Source organism: Saccostrea echinata, unplaced genomic scaffold (assembly GCF_033153115.1).
Source record: "Saccostrea echinata isolate AGI-Se365-2 ecotype Australia unplaced genomic scaffold, CSIRO_AGI_Sech_v1 ptg000073l, whole genome shotgun sequence".
Lineage (NCBI taxonomy): Eukaryota > Metazoa > Mollusca > Bivalvia > Ostreida > Ostreidae > Saccostrea > Saccostrea echinata.
Genome location: NW_026889822.1, coordinates 295,464 through 317,704, shown reverse-complemented (window position 1 = coordinate 317,704; position 22,241 = coordinate 295,464). Strand labels below are relative to the sequence as shown.

The window sequence follows — 22,241 nt, the reverse complement described above, 5'->3', positions numbered from 1 at the left end:
AAAACTTTAGGGCTGCCCCCTCGAGTGTGAGACTTAGGGCAAACAGAGAGTCGGGATCGCTCCACTGATGGTATTCCGCGATAGTGGAGAACTTGGCATAAAACGGACCCCATTCTTCGTCTCCGTTATATCTAACCCCTTTAACTTCGGCTGGAATATTTCTACTGACACAACTTCTGGTTCCCGGGGGCAGTAAACTTAGCAATTGACTCTGATTCGCGGTGGTCATCAAAGTGTAACCTTAAATTGAACGAGCCCCCCCCCCCAGTGCTAGGTACGAGCGACGGACTACCCCCCAATGCAGCTGACTGCCCCCCGCCCCCCACCATAGTGATCAGAGCCCTGACCACTCGAGTTAGCCACACTAGGATGCGTGGACGCTAAAGGCACGGTCGCGGAAGTACCCACTTGGGTGCACCACGACCCAGGACCGGTGGGCCCGTGCTGGGAAGCACTTGCTAATCGGCAGTCCCCCCAGCCCCCCGACGCGAATGAATCCAAAGTAATAATACTTGGGAGTCCGGAGCTAAAGCTGTTTTTTTTTTTGTTTTGTTTTGTTTGTTTGTTTGTTTGTTTTTTTTTTTTTTTGCTTGTCAAAAAATGAGACATTTTTTTTTTTCCAGCAGGTTTGACTCACCTTTCATGGAAAAATTCCTTGATCTGCCCTTGTAAAGACTATAGCATTTCCCATGATTTTTAACTTGCATGTAGTACATTGGATTTTATATACATTATTGCTCTTATTAATGCTTACACGAGAGAAGAGAGAGAGAGAGAGAGTGTGTGTGTATGTGTATACTTATATTGAATTGCAAAAAATATTTCTCCATAATCGTGTGGTTAGGGTTTCAAGTTATTCTTAAAGATTATTCTCAAAATACAAGAAATTGTATAGGTACCAAATTTTAGACTGCCTACGGAAATTCTCCAACCTGGAAAAGCTTCCTATGCATTCTTATAAAACAGGCACGTAGCACTGTTTCTCAATATGTGTATATGCGAGGATGCAGGGGAAAAAAAATTTAACACTTAAAAATGGGGGGGGGGGGGCAGGAAAAATAACGAAATACTTAAAAAAATGAAGAAGGAAAGCAGGCATTTAAAAAACTCCGTAGTCAAGTGAAGGACAGATTCCATTCATACCATCATTTTCGGCAGAAAATATTAAAGCACAATAATGTTGGATTGAGATTGGGGGGGGGGGGGGGGGAGGAGCAGCCAGTCTTAAAATTAAAAAAAAAATCCTTATTAAATTAACCGTAAAAGACAGGCCTGTAGAACGCATGGATGGGGGATTCCCCCTCCCATTTTTTCCCGAGCATAATGTTTTATTGTTTAATATGAAATACACACTGAAAGGTTGATCCCCTCCACTTTATGTTGTGTCAAATCGTCGAAAGAGGTGCCCCACCTCCATCACCATAAAATATGATTTTGGAGAATTTTATCTTTTTTTTTTTTAAATTATATATATATATATACAAGGTATCTGAAAGAAATATTGCGGAATACGGGTAGTTTTTTTGAAACAAGTCGTACATTGATGCAATTGTTGCATTTTTAAGACTTCATGTCAGCTTTAACATAGCTAAGTTGTCTCTCAAACCCACAAAGAAGAAACGTCTTTAAGATTACATATACAAGGGTTGTCTATAAAGTTCGTGGACAAATGCTATAATTTTCTAAATAAAATCCGCACTTGCAAACGTGTACGATAATATTAAAATATTATACCATGATTTAGTAAATATATAACAATTAAAGCAATACATACTTTTTTCAAGAACGTTATAGGTGTAAATACTGTAGTTATGGATATTGCCAATCATAGGCTTTTTAAACCCCCGCGTTTTACTGAAGAAAATGCAGCTAAAACAATCCGTTTTTTCCTTAAACTTCAATATGCCAACAAAGGAATTGACGCGGTTAATATAAGTAATATTCTTAATCACAAAAGGGTCCAGTCTTGTATTCCACCATATTTCAAGTTAAAGATGTATTTCCTACAAATATACATCGACTATTGCTTCCAAACTTTTTAATTACAAGAATATCGAATATCTGAAACATAATCCTCCATCGTGTTCATGTTCTTCTTCGCCCTATAACTATAGTCCTGCTGGGCACGTTATTACTGGTGACGTAAATATAGTTAATAATGAGGACCTTAGTTCACTAATTTTAAAAGGTCCTAAATTTAGGGAACCCAAATCCTTCAACTGGCGTAAGAATTTCATAAATATTATGGATTCTGTAGAGGACTACGCCAGGCGATGGGCCAGACATGAAAAAGAAGACCTTGACACTTTGTCAGAATGGATTAAATGTATCAGATGTATGTTAAAATCGCGCATTAAAAGATTGAGAGGCAATATGAAAACCATCTATCCTTCTGTATTCAATAATCCAGAAGTGAAAAAAGAATTAGATAGATTACATGATCAGTACGTACTGGTCCCTGCTGACAAAGCAGGTAACAACATTGTCTTTGTTTGTAAGGCTCATTATATTAAATGTATTTTAGAGGAACTTGGATTTAATTCTACAAGTGGTAATCCAACTTATACTCATAGTTCCCTTTCTAAGGAAGAAATTCTTCAAAATCATATGTCAGTTTTGAATATTTTTAATATTCCAAACAACCAAATTGAAATTCGAATTACCATATTTATATTGGATTCCGAAACTTCATAAAAATCCTTACAAACAAAGATACATAGCGGGTTCCAGTAAATGTTCAACCAAGCCTCTATCTTTACTCCTCACTAAGATATTAACAGTGGTGAAGGAGAAACTTCAAGAGTACTGTGCAACAATATATTCGAGAAGTGGTGTAAATCAGATGTGGATACTTGAAAATTCCAAGGAACTTTTGGAAAATTTGAAATCACAAAATTTTACCAAAATCAACAGCTTAAAAACTTACGACTTTTCAACTTTATACACAACCATTCCCCACGATAAATTAAAGTCCAGGCTTTTTGATATCATTGACAGCTGCTTTTTCAATAAAAATGGAACTCGTAAATATACTTACCTTGTCATTGGTCATTTGCAAAATTATTTTGTTAAAAAACATTCTGATTGTACACACAAGTACTCTGAAGTTGACATTAAAAAGATGCTTGAGTTTCTGATTGACAATTTCTATGTGGTTTTTGGAGACCAGGTCTTCCAACAATCTATTGGAATTTTTATGGGTACCAATTGCGCCCCCTTGTTAGCAGACCTTTTTTTGTATTCATATGAAGCAGAATTTGTCCAAAATCTTGTACGTGAAAAGAAGAAAACACTTGCTGTGGCGTTCAACTCGACATTTAGATATATCGACGACGTATTGTCGATTAACAATGGCTATTTTCATTCTTATGTCGATACGATATATCCTGGTGAACTTGAGATAAAAGATACCACAGAGTCTGACACATCTGTTTCATATTTGGATATTGTACTTGAAAAAGACCTTAATGGTAATCTAACAACCAAGCTTTATGATAAACGTGATGACTTTAACTTTTCAATCGTCAACTTCCCTAACTTATGCAGCAATATACCTTCATCACCTGCATACGGGGTATATATTTCTCAGTTGATTCGATACGCAAGAGCATGCTCTACGTATGTACAATTTCTAAAACGAGGTAAATTATTGACAAATAAGTTGATGAAACAAGAATATCAGCTGTCTCGTTTAAAGTCATCATTTCGTAAGTTCTATGGTCGATACAATGACCTTGTAAGCAAATACAATTTATCATTGAGTCAAATGCTGACTGACGTTTTTCATACTAATTGTTAGGCTATTATTTACACACTGAATTGTCGACGGATTTTTCAGTTATTTCCCGATCATGACAAGGAGCACACGGCGGGTGTGACCGGTCGGCAGGGGATGCTCACTCCTCCATGGCACCTGATCCCACCTCTGATGTTTGGAGGTCCGTGTTTGCCCTGCTCCTATTTTGTATTGTATAGTGGACTTTTGAGCTTGAATACTGTTCGTTATCTCCATATATTTCATGCAAGCAGCGCGGCCCAGTGTGACGTAAAGCTAATTTCATGATGAGCAGATGCAAACCATTGTAAACTTGGAATTTTTCCCCAGACTGAAAAATCTGGGGATAACGTGATAGGCTCAAAAGTAAAGTGTCTTACATGCTGTTTTCTGCGACAGTCCTCAACCCGGCGATTCACCGCTTGGAACTGGTTCTGTGCTTACAGGAGACACTGGTGGAAGAACCCCCTGATCAAAGTGGTGCCAAAAACTCGGAATGAGGAGGGTTCAGGAGGGGGAGAAAAGGAGTCTATAGATTAGATATAGATGTTGATTGTGATGATAAGGGTTTTTATGATGAATTCATTGCGAAAAACTAGAGATTTAACAGGATAATGATTAAAAAGAACGAGGAAATACATGCATATTTAATGCAACGCTTGTTTTGAAATCAACTAAAAAATACATGTATCAGACAGAGTTGTGAAGAGTATACAGTGTATGTTTAAACTTTCAGACTTCTTAGATCTAGAATATAAAGAAAACTATCTGGCAACGATAGAGAGAGCTAAGTAAGAGGTTTTTCCCTTTATCTTACAAAAATTATTTTCTATCAGACAGAAAATATATGGGATATACTGCATATTTTAATTTTGTCCAAATATTTGAGTGTTAAAGAAGTATTTAGGAGAACATATTTGTCCTTTTGATAAAATTTTAAGAGTTATAACAAATATTAAACCTTGATTATGGATTTTGATTTGTATCATATGTTCATGGATACAAGATATATTTTTTATGCCATATTGCCAAGTGTGTGCAACAATATTTATGTATAGACCATAACTGATTTATTTTCAAAGTTAAAATCAATACACGGTAATTTACGAGCGTCATCAGTATAAACACTTCGTATACACAGACTGCACAGCCAAGTCCGACGTTGCGCTGGATTTATAATGTCATGATAAGAAAATCCAATTTTCATCAAAAAGCAGTGGTTTTCCACTTCTTGTAGTGTCTCCCAAATTGAACGTACCATTGAAAAATCGTATATACAAATTTCAATCATTGACCTTAATATATTCCGGTGGCCGCCATTAAGCACATGCTTTTACTAATCTCGTAAATTTTGTCTACAAGTAACCTTGTTGACCAAAAGAATGGCCAGTGAGCTATGCAGTATTGCGTTCGAAGATCTTGTTATTGATCTCGACACAAAAGAGTTGATGACTGAATACCCATTATCATGTTTTGTCACAAAATTCAAGCCACGTACTGGTAAGGCTAAACTGTTGTTATTTGAAGATATAAACCAGACTCTCTATAAAAATAGTGCAAGAATGGTATGTTTATACACATCTGAGAACAGGTTATTTACATGGATTAAAGCATTATCCATTTTATATTATGATAACAATGGAAAGAGACCCGGGTTAAAAGTAACATGGACCGACACCCCTAAGAACTGGGCGGATCCAACAAATACCGGAAATGCTATCGTGATTGAGATTTTCAGAGAAAACAAACCACATGAGGATAACCTTGTTTTCAACATAACAGTCTTCATTACAACTGGTACCATAAAGGTTCAGGGAACACATTATGACAAGTTTACAAAACTCCATTTCCCTATCCTGCTTAGATTAGTTGATTTGTTATTGGATCATGCTGTCGGTGACAATTCCACTGTAGAGCAAACTTCTGTGAAGGACATAGACATAGATATAAATACTACCATGGTTGATATCAATCAAAATGATGTAAATGATGGTTGTTTACAAGATAAAAAAATAACACCAAAGGATGTAGAATTACTTCAGGAAGCCTTACTTGATGGGTTGAAGAAGCTAGAAACCCGAATGGAAAAAGATACCATTTCTGTTTTAAATGCAGTTCAGGAATTAAGAAATTCATCTACACAAGATGATGTAAGTTTACTTAAACTACAAATTCAGAAGGAAAAGGAAATGTCATCACAGCAGAAAAATCGATATGAGGACCAACTGAAACACAATAAAACCATGCTTCTTGAAACACGCAAGGAGCTAGAGAGCACTATTTCTGCCCACAGAGCAGAAATAGAATTCATAACAAAGAAAATGGAAAGGAAAAATGAAGAAATCACAGTGTTAGAGGACAGAGTGGCATTACTTAGCAAGAAACTTGAAGAAACTCAAGATGAAATTCTTCAACTCAAAAGCACATTAGGTTCATCAGAAAATACAAATCCTGTTGGACCTGACAAGCCAGTTGGAGCTATTCCCTTAGTTCTGTTATTAGGAACTTCAAATACTAATGATATCAAGGAGGAGAAACTGACTCCTGCTTCAACTGAAAATAAATTTACCACATACACCATTACAGAAGCACAAACATTTCTTCAAAAGTGTGAACAACAGTACAATGCTATCATTTTACACATATTAACAAATGTTGTTAAAGGAGATGATCCTAATGAATGTAGCACAAATATTGATGAAGTCGTCAAATACATCAGACAAAGATGGCCGTCTACCAAAATAATATCTTTAACGACCCAAGAGTTGACACGCACAAAAATTGTGCAGAAATGGTCAATGCGATCATTAAACAACGGATTCTACAGGAGAATGATGAAGCCATTACTTTTGTCGAGCATCATAATATGTTCATTGATTCCGGCTCAAACACTTCACTACTTAACAAAGATGGATATCATCTCAACACCAAAGGGGTATCCAAACTGGCAGTCAATTTTCGATATGCGTTGCATAGGTCCCTAAAGCTAAATGTGGAACGTCGCTCCAGAAGCAACTCACAACGTCGATCACGTGGACAAGGATTTGTTGGACGATCCAGATACAACAAACGCGTCTGAAGTTTCCTCTGACTGGAAATCCTTTTTGTAGATCTTTATTTTCTTTTTATATAATATAGACATAGAAAATGTCTTAATTATAGTGAAGGTTAAGAATTATATAATTCTCACTTAATGGTCAACATGGTATACTATATGTTTAATATTTCGTAATTTTGCTAAAAGAAAGAAGAGTTTAAAATTTGGCCTACTCAATGTTGGTGGCCTAACATATAAGGGAGAAAACAAATTTAATGAACCCTCATTTGTTAAACATTTGAAAAAGTATGATATTTTCTTTTTTGTGGAAACTCATATAGGACATGATTTTATTGTTCCAAATATTGAGCCCTTTTATTGTCATACTATATGCAGACCAATATCCAATAATAATAGATACTTTGGAGGATTAGCAATATTTTGTAACAAATATATCAAACAGCATGTGAAAATTTTAACAAACAACAACAAAGATTTTCAATGGTTAAAATTTGAAAAGGATTACTTTGGATTTGAAAATGATTTATACTTGTGTGTTATATATATTCCACCATTAATGTCCTCATATTATAAAGCTCTACAGGTAGATATTTTGGATTGCATTGAAAAAGATGTTAATAGATACTCAAAGTTTGGAGACGTTGTATTATGTGGTGACTTCAATGCCGGGGTATCCAATAAAAATGATTTTATATCAAATGACAGCTGGTTATATGTACCCACCAATACTGATTATAGACCTGATAGAACTATTAATCAACGTTCAAGTCAAGATGAAATTATTGATGCAAGGGGCAAACAATTATTAGATTTATGCATTGGTAATCAACTAAGGATATTGAATGGTAGAATATTTGGAGACACACACAATAAAAATAATAAACATGTGATAATGATTTAGTCAAAAAAAGAAATAATTTACTGGAATATGCAAAAACTCTTACTAAATACCCTAAGGACCCTATAGTAAGAGGACATTTCTTCAAACTTCGTAAAAATTATGCAAAACTCCGAAAATTTAAATATAAAGAGTTCAAAAACAGTATGCTTAATAAAATTGATGAATTACATGAAAATAGCCCAAAAATGTATTGGGAATTAATTAAAAAAATCTCAAAACAGAGTACAGATGACAAAGGTTCTTTAATATCCTATAGTGACTGGATACAGCATTTCAATATGTTAAACACTAGTGAAACTTGTTTTAACTCGCGCATTGCTGCTTTGGAGGAACATGTTTCTAATCTAGAATCTAATATGTACTTCAATGAATTGGACTATAGAATCACTAAATCAGAAGTTTCTGAGGCAATAAGCAAATTAAAGTATAATAAATCTCCAGGATTGGACAGAATATCTAATCATATGCTGAAATATGGACAAAGCTCACTCATTGATAGTCTGCAAAAAATATTCAACAGCTGTTTAGCTAGTGGTATTTATCCAAACCAATGGTCTTCTGGTATTATAACTGCACTTCATAAATATGGTGATGCACATGGCCCAAATAATTATCGCGGGATAACCATAACTAGTGCAGTAGGAAAATTAATGAATAGTATTCTCAACAATAGATTAGACAAATTTCTTGAGAAACATCAAATAATTAATGAATGTCAGATTGGTTTTACAAAAATGGCAAGGACATCAGATCATATGTTCATTCTTAGAAACATAATTGAAACTTACTGTCAGAACAGAGATGGTCGCTTATACACATGCTATATAGATTTTAGAAAAGCATTTGACACTGTAATTCACTCAAGTATAAAATATAAATTGCTAAAGTTGTGTGTTGGAACAAATTTTTATATGCTTATTAAAAGTATGTACAATAATAGCAAGTCATGCATTAAAATAAAAAATCACCACACAGATTTTTTCACAATAAAACTTGGTGTAAAACAAGGTGACAATCTCAGTCCCAATTTGTTTAAGATATTTATAAATGATTTACCAGAGTATCTTAAAGATGCAAATGACCCAATAATACTGAATGGTATAAAAGTACATTGTCTAATGTATGCAGATGATGTAATGTTACTGTCACATTCAACAACTGGCTTACAAATTAATCTTGATAAATTGCAAAAATTCTGTTCTGATTGGTGTCTAAAAGTTAATACTAATAAAAGTAAGGTTTTAATCTTCAATAAAGCGGGAAGAACTCTTAAACATAGTTTTATTTTTGAAAGTAAAGAAATAGAATGTGTGTCTCCTTATAGGTATTTAGGAATATATTTTAATGCAGCTGGAAATTTCTCTAGTGCTCAAGATGATTTGTACAAAAGGGCAATGAAAGCATACTTTAAATTGCAGGAAGACTTTTTATCATTACAACCAAGCATTAGAACATCTCTTCATGTCTTTTATCACACTATCAAACCAATATTACTCTATGGCAGTGAGATTTGGGGAATCTTAAATCGCCCATCTTTGTTTTACCGCAACACTATATCACTCCAAACTAAAGTGTGAAAACCTCCATATGAAATTTTGTAAATTTATTTTAGGTCTTCATAGAAAGTGCTCAAATTTTGCAACTTTGTCAGAACTTGGTATATTTCCATTACACCTTGATGTTGTAAAAATACAATGAACTATGTAAATAGACTAGAAAATCTTGGGACTTCTTTCCCATTATTGAATGCAGCATACCTTCAAAGTAAGCTTAATGCTAATACACGTAAATCGCAGTCATGGTATGGTATAGTATGTAAATTTCTTCAAATTGCTGGGTTAAACCATATTATTACCATAAATAAACCCTTATATTTCAAGAAAAAAATGCAAAGAATTTTTATATAATCATTACACAAATGAATGGTACAATATGAGAAATTTAAAAAAAGGAAAACTTGAAACTTACATTAAATTTAAAACTAATTTGGTTTTTGAAAATTACCTAGCACTGTTATCCCTAACAAAAAAGTACTACAGTTGACTATAGTTAACTATAGTTGACTATAATTAACTATAATTTACTATAGTATCAAAGTTTTTTCACTATAGTAAATCAAAGTATTTTTACTATGGATTTCAGATCGTTATATTTTTTGTTCTTCAATTCATACCTTGACATTTTTTATATTAAATTGAAATATTATTTGTATATTTACACATTATTTCGAAATTTTAAATTACTGTTATCGAATTTTAGAGATTTTAATTTTGAAATCTCAAAAAAAGTTCTAGAGTAAAGTTTCATAGTTAATCAAAGTATCAAAGTTTTCACTATAGTTAACTTTAGTAAATTTTTGTTAGGGATCACCTGAACAACGCAAAGTACTTACAAGGTTGCGGACATCAGCACATAATCTACCAAAAGAAACGAGGTCGTTACTTAGGGATTCCCAGACAACTAAGAACTTGTACAAATTGTTCTTCTCACCAAGTTGGAGATGAAATTTATTTACTCTTTGAATGCCCAAAATATAATTTACTTAGGCAAAATATGTATGAAAGTATACAACAACATTGTAAACAAATTTTACTTCTTGATAACATGAACAAATTAATATGGATGTTGAATTGTGAAAATTATGATGTTCTTAAAGCCCTTTGTGAATTGATCAAGGGAGAAATATAATGTGTCTTCTACATGTATATAGAATTTAAAAACTGTATGCTTTTAACACTCAAAAAAATGTTAGTTTGGTCATAAGATATGCAAACATGGTGACTTATAAAGTACCAATGCACTGTCCCGTGGTATCTTTTGCAATTTAGTGGAATACATCTATTCAGTATATATTTTGTATATGTATATCTCTGGCTTTTTTGCATTATGGTACACGGTGGTACTTGTTTATACTTTACAATGTGTATTTCGAATTGTACATGTTAGCAATTATGTCAACTTATGAACCATGAGTAAATTGACTAAGTATATGTATTAAGAAAATGCTGAATATTACTATTATCACATTTTGTGAATAATTATTATATTTATATGTTCTGTTTAATAATCATGTATGTAATATGCTCAAAAGGGCACCGATTTGGAATAATAAATAAATTAAATAAAAAAAATATTCCAATAATTTCAAGTTGTTTGAATGAAGATTTTGTCTTCGACGTCGTTTCAACCATATTAAAACATATTTTTTTTTGATTAGACGCTGTTTCGTTCGAATGGCGGTCGTCGCTTGTCAATTTTTTAAATATACTTGTGGCGTTTTTTCCTTGATATTTTCACTGTATGTATAGTAATCGATACTAAATATATCGGAAGAAGACAATAGTCGCTGTTTTTGCAGAATGTTATATTTGTTGTTTTGACTTGTTTTATAAGAGAGAATAATCATTTTTATCAAAAAATTTTATTTCAAAACTTGCGGCATTTCAACTCTTGGCCGTGCGCACTGTCTGGGACCCTTAAAAACTGCGATTTTTACAAAAAAAATTAAATTCAAACAATAAAAACCAAACTGCTCCGATGTGGATTTTCACACACACACACACACCCTCACACCCAGAAACACATGCCTTGACCAATTTCTTTGATTTTTATCTCAGTTATTAGTTTAATTAATACAATTTTATAGCAACAAAATGTTGCGGAAAAATGTCTCGCTTAATTGGAATTGTGATGTCACAAAATTACATCATAAAATTGTTAAAAACTGCCTTTGAATAAAAATGGATTTACCAAAAGAGCAAACTACCCTCATTCTAAAACTATATTGCCAAACCCAGTCTCCAGTTACTGTTATAAGAATATTTAGGAGAAATTTTCCAAAAGAAAAACGAGTTACTAAGTAGCAAATATTGAGAATAGTAAGAAAGTTTGAGCAAACAGGATCTATTGAAGACAACAAATGGAGCAATGAAGACAGACCAAAGTCATTCCAGAGACAATTCAACAGGTGCAACATGTCAAAGAGGAAACACCACAATAATCTGTGAGGAAAGTTTTAAGTGGTGTGAGTAACACTATGTCATGTAGCTGATCCAGTGTTCACAGAATTTTAAGATTTGACCTACACTTAAAGCCTTAAAAAATATCTGCAATGTAGTACCTTAAGCAAAGTGACAATGACAGCCGCATTACTTTTGCAAAATGGATGAATGAACATGACGATATAGTCAATGACATTTGGTTTTCCGATGAAGCTCATTTCTACTTAACGATCCCACTGGGGGACGTGGAGACTGGTCCTTCGGATGAGACCGCATAAACTGAGGTCCCGTGTCGCAGTAGGTGTTGAAACGAAAAAAAATCCCTCACCACTTGCCGGTGGAGAGCTGCAAATTTTGTCCTATACTCGGCACTTACGGCCATTGAGCAGTGAAGGATCTTTTTCGTGCCAGCACCTACTGCGACACGGGACCTCGGTTTATACTGTTTCATCCGAAGGACCGGTCTCCACGTCCTACAGTGGGATTCGAACCCGCGACGTAAGGATCAACTCCTTACTCCGCGACTCTAGAGCATCAGTTTATGAGTCTGTCAGTTAACGCCTGCCCGAAGCAGCCGTGAAGGAAAATTTCATATTTAAAGAAAAGCTATTATATCACATTCTAAAATCTGACTTATCAAATAAACAGTGGATTAGGAGATCCATGATTTTAGTAATGAATTTAGTCCAGCAGTTCAAAATCTATAGCTGTAAGGTTTCAAGATCGAAGGGAAATTATAGATACAACTATCAAAATACTTTGCACAAATGTAACTTGTAGACGGAAAAAAATACATATACATGTAATAACAATTTTAAAAATTATGGATATGCCACTGACTACATTTGAAATGCAGCATTCTGTTTTAATTGCTGTTAATCCTCTTTTAAGGAAGATTTCACTTATAACACCTTTATGGAAATAAATGCTTCCGCATCAAGCCCATTATACATGTATTTTATAAATGAAAAAAAAAAGATAAATAAATTTCTTAAACGGGCTAATACAGAAAAACAAATTTGTATACTCAGCGACCAACCTACAGACCCTAAAACGTGCCACTACACTTCAGAAACAAAACGAACCGTTCTGTGCAAGGTGCGTACCGTACCGTGCACAAAGCGAACCGTACCGTACAAAAAACGAACCGTTCCGTGCAAGAAGCGTACCGTTCATGAATACTTTTTGAAATAATTATGCAAGCCACGCCCCGAAAGCATTCCGAATCTTGCAGTGACCAAATACAGTTGGTCATTTTCTTTCATTTCTTTCGAGGCATCACCCGTTAAAGAAGGACGGAAAATAACCCTAGAGATTCAAAATATTATTATTAAGTACCATGCATCTGGACTTAATCTGTTAAAATAAGGAAACTACTCTAGTTACGGCTTCAAAACAACTCGACAGAGTGTGAGGCGATTCCTAATTCGCCATGAATTCGATGCACGATCGGTTGTGCTTGACTAACATTCTTTCTCATATTAAATGCAGCATCGTAATATTTTCGTATACACAATGTATAAGGATTCTGTGCTATTTTCCGAAATCAAGCCCTTAAATCATCCCTCTATTCATGTAGATCAACTGATAGACTTAGGTTTATCAAAGTTATTTCAATTCTTGTTTATTTACATATTTACACTTAAGATTAAAACATTATTAAGCCTATTGAACTCGACCGACGACCAGCTTTGCAGCTTACTCCGACCGTCTCTCCCGAACGTATCGGGAAGGAGACGGACGCCGTGCGGAGCGGCCCGACCACCGCACTACCAATGTCCGGGGACAACCTCATCCTTGCCTTTCGATGCGCCGGGCGCTCTCTCCCTGCCGATGGAGGGGCGCCCTTCTCGAGACAAAAACCAGGCGCAGAGTACTTAGTGCAGGGAACTAATTTTGTAACAGCATCGATGCTGATTTTTTTTTTTGAAATTCTCTGCTTGATGATTTGAATGCTTCCTTTGCTTGGTGACTATGCAAGTTATGTCTCCCCTTTCAGGGGAGACAAGTTTTTGTCGATTTTCTTCTTCTTCTTCTTCATCCAAATTTGGTTCGGGCCGTAACTTAAATACCCTTTGACATTAAGATTTCAAACTTGGAACATAGATAGATGACGTAAAAAAGGAGTGCACGCCACCAACATTTTTACCTTGACCTATTTATAAGGTCAAAGTCAATCTTTTACATCAAAATAGAGTTCAGCCCATAACTAGAGATCCCTTTAATATTAGGACTTCAAACTTGTAACATGAGAAGAAGAAATTACAACAAGATGCACTGCATTAGAATTTTGACCTTGACCCCTTTCTGCCTTCAAGGTCAAATAAAGAAAAAACACGATCTGACCATAACTTGAGAACCCTTTGACATTAAGACTTTGGAACGTGCAACGGTTGTATAAAGAAGGGATGCATGCTACCAAAGTTTTTGACCTTGATTCAATAATTATAAGGTCAAGGTTAATTTTTTACATCAAAATAGAGTCCAAGCCATATTATGAGTACCCTTTGATATTAGGACTTTAAATTTGTAACATAGAAAGAAGACATTGATACAAGATGCAGCATACCAAAATTTTGGCCTTGACCTCTTTTCTTCCTCAAGGTCAAAAGGGGGAAAAACTTCATTACATCCTTCGTTATAAAGACTTCAAACATGGAACATGCAGAGGTTGTATAAAGGAGGGATGCATGCCACCAAAATCTTAAGATTATTTTGTTCTGTCGGGAGATTTATTTCCACAAGCTTCATGTTTATGTACAAAGAAATAAACAAAGCAGAAGACAATATATATTTATTACGTAACAAACATTCTATCATATTTTGTGTACTTTGTACATTTCGTGAGACCGCTTGAATCATTGAAAAAAAGTCGACTGAGTATGTTCTCAGTAGAGTTGAGAATGTAAAAATTCATCCTCAACAGAGTACATACTCAACTATGTTGGTGGTTGGTGATTTGAGAATTTTCTCAGTTGAGGACGTCCTCAACACTAGAGTAGAAAATTGAGGCTGAGTGGTATTATTTTGGTGGCGGCGGGGCTTGGATGGTATTATTGGAGCCAAAATTCCACGCCATGTCAGTTCAAAAAAATACTCCTGTTAGGTAAAGTACGAAGATGGAGTTGTCATTTCGTGGTACTGTAAGTGTAAAGCCAGCGCACGTATTGTTGGTTGCTGCGCACATATAACAAGCGGGATTTGGTTTCTATCGCATGCCCGACATCAGGATAAGCCCGTGCAAGGAGTGCGTGATTGGTCAGAACACCTCGAGGACGCAGCTCGCGTGATCGACGATTCTGACAGCGGCGAGGAGAGCTCAACTGAAGAATAGATTGTCTAGTTACATGTATTTTCTTGCAGTGATATTTTTCACTTTTATCGCTGTTTATTATCATTGAAACATAAATATTCAACAGAATGCTAATACATAAAATGCTTAGTACATGTATCATAATTTTCACCGTATATATTAATCTTATATACGATTCTATTACTGCAGCGTAATTCATGTTGATGTTTGAATAAATTAATACCATATGTTGCAGATTCGAGCAAAAATTGTTAAGATGTATATTTATTAATGATTGTTATAAAGAATTTAATTTCTAATCATGATCATGTTGTATCCTTATTTCTAAATCGGTTAAAAAACGTTACGAATTGTTTTATACAGAATAGGAATTTATCATAGCACCTTTACAATAAACGTCCCAAACGTCAACGCTAAAATGGCGACGTTAAGTTCCAAACAATGGCATTCCAGGCATAAATTTTTCGTAATATTCATAAGATAAATATATACTGTTATATATTATCTGAAAGGAAATTTTTTTCGCTTTCCACCCCAGCATTTAAAAGTAAATTTCACAACGCGGCATTTTAAAGGCCAAAACGCCCCTTGTTCTTTGACCTTGAAGAAAGTGTTAAAGTTCAAATATTTTGCTGCAGTGCATTTAGTCTCAATGTTGTTTTTCCTTATTCAAAGTTTTGAAATCCTAATGTCAAAAAGTTCTCAAGTTATGACCTAGACTATATTTTCATGCAAAAGATTTACCTTGACATTATTAATAGGTCAAGGTGAAAAAAAAAATGTTGGCATTCACCCTTCCTCTATACCACCTCTCCATGTTCCAAGTTTGAAGTTCTTAATTATTGTCTAGTTTTTCTGTTTCTCTGTTTTCTCTATTTGACCTTGAAGAAAGGGGTCAAGGTGAAAATTTTGATGGGTTGCATCTTGTTACTATGTCTTCTTTCTATGTTACAAGATTGAAGTCCTAATATCAAAGGGTACTCAAGCTAAGCCTGGACTCTATTTTGATGTTAAAGATTGATCTTGACCTTATAATAATTGGATCAAGGTAAAAGATTTTGGTGACATTCATCCCCCCTCTTCATATCACTTCTGCATGTTCCATGTTTGAAGTCTTTATAACAAAGGATTCTTAAGTTATGGTGTAATCAAGTTTTTCCCCTTTTTGACCTTGAGGAAGAAAAGAGTTCAAGGTCAAAATTTTGGTATGCGGCATCTTGTATCAATGTATTCTTTCTATGTTACAAATTTAAAGTCCTAATATCAAAGGGTACTTATAATATGGCTTGGACTCTATTTTGATGTAAAAGATTGACCTTGACCTTATAATTATTGAATGAAGATCAAAAATTCTGGTGGAATGCATCTTTCCTTTATGCAACCTCTGCATGTTCTAAGTTTGAAGACTTAATGTCAAAGGGTTCTCAAGTTATGGTCAGATCGTGTTTTTTTCTGGACCACTGGATAGAGAATTCTGATCTATAATAATTCCAAACTATTCAGAAATTGAAATAATTTGTAGTCTGGATCAGTCATTAAATTCAATCAATAAAAAATTGAATTCTTTATAACAAATTAAATTTGTTATAACAGATTTGTTGAATTCGTTATCGCGAATCCAAAAATATGTTATAACAAATTAAAACCGTGAAACGAATTCTAAAATTTGTTATAACAATTTTTTTTTAACAAATTCTAAAATTTACTACGGATTAAATTCCTGATATCAAATTCAAGAATTAATGTCTTACAGTCTATAGAAAAATGTATATATATGAATTTGATATTACGAATTGTCGGATTCGATTAATCAAATAAGATTCGCTTTATCAAAAATTTGGATTCCGTTATAACAAATTTAATTCATTATAACAGGTTTTAGAATTCGTTAAAACGAGTTGAATTCGTTTTAACAAAATTTTGAATTGATCTAACGAATTCAAAAAATTTGTTATAAAGGATTAAATTTGTTATAATGGATTAAAGGATTAAATTTGTTATAATGGATTAAATTTGTTACAATGGATTTAATTCGTTATAACGAATTCAATGAAATTGATACAATGAAATAAATGGGTTATAACAAAGTCTACAATATTCATTTTTTCCTCAATGGACTTCATAAAGCAACTTCTGACTAATAAAATTCCAATCCATTGTTTTCTCAGACGACCAGTTGCTTTCTTTCCAACATTTCCAGTTATTTTCCGCGGTCTTAGATTATGTGTTAGCATTTTCTAAAGTGTTCTTATATATGCCTCTATCACCAGTTATTATTATTATAAACATATAGAGCGTATCGCCTTGTACATCTAAGTCGGTATACAATGCCATCGTTTTCTTATCTCTCTGCTTACAATTGTTTTTTTTAACGACTTACTTTTTTTTAAATATAATATGTCTAGAAATACTTTCGGGCGTTTGATATTCAAGATGATGGTGTTGTAGAAGCTACAAAAATGACAGGGACAACGAGACTGTTAAAAAAAAATTTAACAACATTAAACAAAGAGGTATTTTAGTTGTTTAATTCTTGTAGGTTTCATTTAGACTTGTTGATTATTTAAGATTTGTTTAGTTGATTTACATCGTTTTTGTCAGTGCGAAAACTATATAAACGTTTATTGTTATCATTCTTGTTATCTTTTTGGTTCAAGTTTATGCAAAACAAAAAACTGTAACATTAACACACTCATGACGACAGATTTTAAAAGTTTTCGCTTTCTTTAAATTAGAAAATTGCAAAAGGAAAGTGTTACATGAATGACGCGAATTACATTTTTAATATTTTTCTTTCTCGATGAATGAAATATGAATTGTCTAACCTAAGCCTGCTTAAAAAATATAAAAAATATATAGATATATTCAATGTAATTAAGAGAGGTATGTATTGGCATAGAAAAAGAAAAAAATGACATGTTGCGAGGGCCAAAGACAGGTGGTGGTCCGGCTCCTCCCTCTCTTTACAGCTTCTGAGGACGCCTTGATGTAGGCGTTTGACGGGTGACCACAGATCTGCGGATTGCCGGATGGCATTAACACAGACGTCACTGATGGTAAAAACAAAAATGAAATGAAACTTTCAATTTTAAATTTTGCCGAATCCATGTTATTACATTATATATGTAAACGAGTAGCAAGAGTCTGTTACATTCACAATGTAAATGTTCATGCAAGAATTACACATGTAATCGTAAGGATGTATTGAATTGCGTATAAATTTAACAGAAATTGAAAAGGGCATGGAATCGAGTACGCCAGCCTCTACAACTTCGACTTCTGCCTGTACATCTTCTATCATCTTTAAATCTTTGACTACAGCCTTAGAATCTGATCGACCAGTCTCTCCTAATAATTCCGAAAAAAATATTGAAGGATGTACTTGAAGAAGAAGAGTTGGAAAATCTCAGATTGGATAATAAGAAAATTAAACTCGAAATAGAGAAAATTGATAATTGAAAAGCAAAAGGTGGAGGCAGAAAAGGAGCTCATTGATGTTAAGAAAGCGTTTTTGGTCCGTCAGTTCGAGGAGCGATTTCCCAATTCTGTCATTTATACCACTACAAGTAATTCAAGTATGATTAATGAATTGTAATGATGTGTTGCACAAAAACAAATTAAAACCAAAATGAAGAAACTGATTTTCCAAAATGTACATGTAAAAGGAAAAGAAATTATACATGAAACCTATAATATTGTTTTAAACAAATGGAATACATATAAAAATAAGTTTGATTCTCTGTCATTACTGTCAAAATCTGTATAAATAGCAGTATCGCTTTGTTCTGTTATTTTTATCCTTATCAAGCCAAGATCAATTAACTTCGCGAGTTTTGTATAGGTACATGTATTAAATTATTTTACGCAAGTGAAATACGTATCCACGATGTAGTTGTGCATGTTGAAACCATCACCAGTTAATGCATTGTTGTAATTGTTGTTTCCACCATAAAATTGAACTTGTGTAGATTCAACGATGTCTCCTTGGTCTATTCCAGTGTTATGCAATATTGCACAGGCAACGATGTACTTCGTTGCTTGACGTGGGGTTGTCCTGCATAGAATGATTGGCAGTTTATTTCTCCAGTTAAAGTTTGTTGAAATATTCTTTGTCCCCACTGACAAAATTTAATGATTGAATGCAATAATACTGATAAAGTATATTGAGCCTAGCTTTACAAATATTTCAAACAACGTTTTTATCAACTTCCATATACCTAAGTACTCCTTGTAGGCACGAAAATCGGCGCTTCAAGATTCCAAACGTTTGTTCTACTATTACCCTGGTCTTACAAAGTGCTGCATTGAATTTCTGTTTTGGGACAGTAGAAGGATTTAGAAATGGTGTCATCAGATACCTTTTACACGGATAGCCAGAATCTCCTAGTAGAAATCCGTTATATTCACCTATTAAATGAAATACAGAATTACACCCTATAAAAATCCAAGTAATCTGGATTTGTGCGTTTGAAATAATAAGAACGTGATTTTTATATATATGCAAACCCAAGTACCGTTTTCAAATTTCTGACACAATGCAGATTCGCGCCATATTCGGCTGTCGTGGACGCTACCAGGCCATTTCGCACAAATACTTGTTATTCTGAAGGTGGCATCGCAGACAGGCTTTAGAAGAAGTCAAATATTAAAACGAAACATAATTATACAAGGATATTACGTTGAAGCATGCTTTTTAAAATTTGCGATAATCAACATCAACATGCGCGGGTTTGATGAGGAATATGCATCCCCCAGTGATATTCTGGTGATTAGATTGATTAAGTGACTGTGACTAACCCCTCCCCCCTTTTTATTCGACAAATAGGATTTGGACGGCGGCGGGACCAGGTCTTCGTTCACAAGGATTTTGTATGTACCGTCATCCTGTAATTGTTCCTGAGTGTATGTTTTGTCATTTTTACTTGGTTCACTCCTAGCGTTAACTGGTGAATTTCAGAATCGGACAGTTTTGGGAAGTCTTGCGCAAAACCTGCTGCATCAATTTTCTGCTCTGAATATGTCCTGTTGGACAGTCCGGATCCATTACTTTCAACAAATTCCTGTAGCTCGTTTTTCCGCTTAGAGAGATGCAGCATTTTCAGGGCAGTGGCCTGATCCTCCTCCTCATTGCCAGAACTTAAGGCAGAAGTAAATCTGTTGCATAGGGCACCCACGATCCTTATGTAGTCGCCAATGAAGGGAATCTGTGTATTTGGTATGACATGATTCAGATATTTCCACCTCTTCAACCTCGCATTGGCCGACTCGACTACCCATCTTACCTAGATAATTGATTTGAAATTAATGATTTAAACAATGCATTAGTTTTTAGAATGATATGAAATATTTCATAAGTACTAGAAGACAAATACAATGTACACATGTACATGAAATTTAAAGTAAAATACCTTAGTTATTAAGCGTAAATGGCTAGCTTCCTGTGTGGTGTGTTGAGATGTACCTCTCTGCATGAAGCAAGGCATTTCCATGTTGATACCAATGTCTCCAAGCATCTCGGAACTATCCCGAAATCCACGATCTACAATGAATGTGTCACCATCCTGGAGCCAGTCTCGCATTTCCTCGGTGTTGTTCCGGATCATGTGATTTAAGATTCCGGCATTGTTGTTCTTTGAGTCGGCGAGGTACGGCCCCAGAACAGATACCACATATCCTGACGTAGTTACTACCATCATCGGTTTCACAAATGGCCTGTGTTTGTGCATGCTGAAGGAGCGCCTTGAAAGTCTGAAGTTACATGATTTCTGTACATAAATGTACGTCGTGGCGCAGTGGTTAGAGCGTCTGCTCTAGAGTCGCGAAGTAAGGAGTTGATCCTTACGTCGCGGGTTCGAATCCCACTGTGGGACGTGGAGACCGGTCCTTCGGATGAGACCGTATAAACCGAGACCCGTGTCGCAGTAGGTGCTGGCACGAAAAAGATCCCTCACTGCTCAATGGCCGTAAGTGCCGAGTATAGGACAAAATTTGCAGCTCTCCACCGGCAAGTGGTGGCGTCTCCATATGAGTGAAAAATTCTCGAGAGGGACGTTAAACAACATACAAACAAACAAACATATATGTACGTCCCGTCAAGAACAAGTAGGACATGTGGGTCTTGTTCATAACCAAGGGAAAAGAGCTCTTTCGCCAATGGTCTAGTGTGGTTGGATATAACGTCTTCTCTAGTCACTTGACCAAATCCAAGATTTTGAGGGACAAAATCTTTTTATAATGCCCTCCGTGCAGATGATATAGCACGACGAATCTAAAATTCAAAGTAAGAGCATTTACAATTTCATTACTTGCATTTGATTTCTTAAATATTTTTATAATTTTTTAAAGTCATTGATTCATTTTTTTTTTTTTAAGGATCAGTTTACATAATTGTACCTGCCACTTTTTCATGTTGAAAAGGGTACACATAATCTTGTTTTCAAGGCCACATCTTAGTTTGACGAGTAAGACGACAATGCATGTTCTAATACTTCTAGATTTAGAGGTCTTTATATCTTGACTGTGGCTGACAACTTCGTTAAATTGTGTTCAATCTAAACCCGTTAGATTGATGTAATCCTGATCAGACATATGGGAATCATTGTCTAAGTCAAGTCGAACAGCTCCATTGTGTTTTGCTACATGTACATCTCGCAAGCTTTAAAGAAACTGAGCAAGACCAATCTCATCAAAGGACGTGTAACAGCGAAGACTCGTTGCGACACCTGATTTTAAGACATCTTCAACAAAATGAATGTGGCACGGGCAACACGTAGCCCCAGGCTTCATAAGAAAAAACTTTGTACGAACATCTCAAACATCTCACACCTTGCTTTTTCTAGAACAACTAGTTTGCGGGCCCTTTTCTTACATATGACACATGCATCATGTCTGTATCCTGCAGAAGATACCGGAATTGTAATGGGTGGAACACCTTTTTTTTGTTAGGACTATCAGAAGCACTGGATGTTCTAGGAATATCAGGTCTTGTATGAGAACAGTAGTACTGTTGTCGACATCGATTGCAATGTCATTCTCACATATGTCCGTGACAAAAGTCTTGGATAAAAACTTTCTGAGATCTTTATTTTTCTTCCCGTGCAGAAATCTTTTCTCATTTTTCTTCACTCGTTTATGGCATGTAACGCATGAATATGCTTTGATTTTATAAATATTTATCTGAAAAATAATACATA

At 34.7% G+C, this 22,241-nt stretch overlaps 1 protein-coding gene across 1 annotated transcript; it reads right to left on the bottom strand.

Annotated features, from left to right (window-relative positions):
• Positions 1 to 18,903: 18,903 nt before the first annotated feature.
• LOC133176350 (uncharacterized) lies at positions 18,904 to 20,820 on the bottom strand. Its single transcript, XM_061311481.1, has 5 exons — positions 20,457 to 20,820; positions 19,971 to 20,330; positions 19,563 to 19,674; positions 19,266 to 19,455; positions 18,904 to 19,102 (listed from the first exon to the last, which is right to left on the bottom strand). The coding sequence occupies exons 1-5, from the start codon at positions 20,772 to 20,774 to the stop codon at positions 18,904 to 18,906; spliced, it is 1,179 nt and encodes a 392-aa protein (XP_061167465.1). The 5' UTR covers positions 20,775 to 20,820.
• Positions 20,821 to 22,241: the final 1,421 nt, after the last annotated feature.

Bases quoted from the DNA above. Each gene is read 5' to 3' on its own strand.
- LOC133176350 (XM_061311481.1), bottom strand. From the start codon at position 20,774: ATGCACAAACACAGGCCATTTGTGAAACCGATGATGGTAGTAACTACG. The intron at 20,331-20,456 runs GTATTTTACTTT...TCAATTATCTAG, and splicing joins ATTTACGCTTAATAACTAAG to GTAAGATGGGTAGTCGAGTC. The intron at 19,456-19,562 runs GTACTTGGGTTT...TTCATTTAATAG, and splicing joins GTGTCAGAAATTTGAAAACG to GTGAATATAACGGATTTCTA.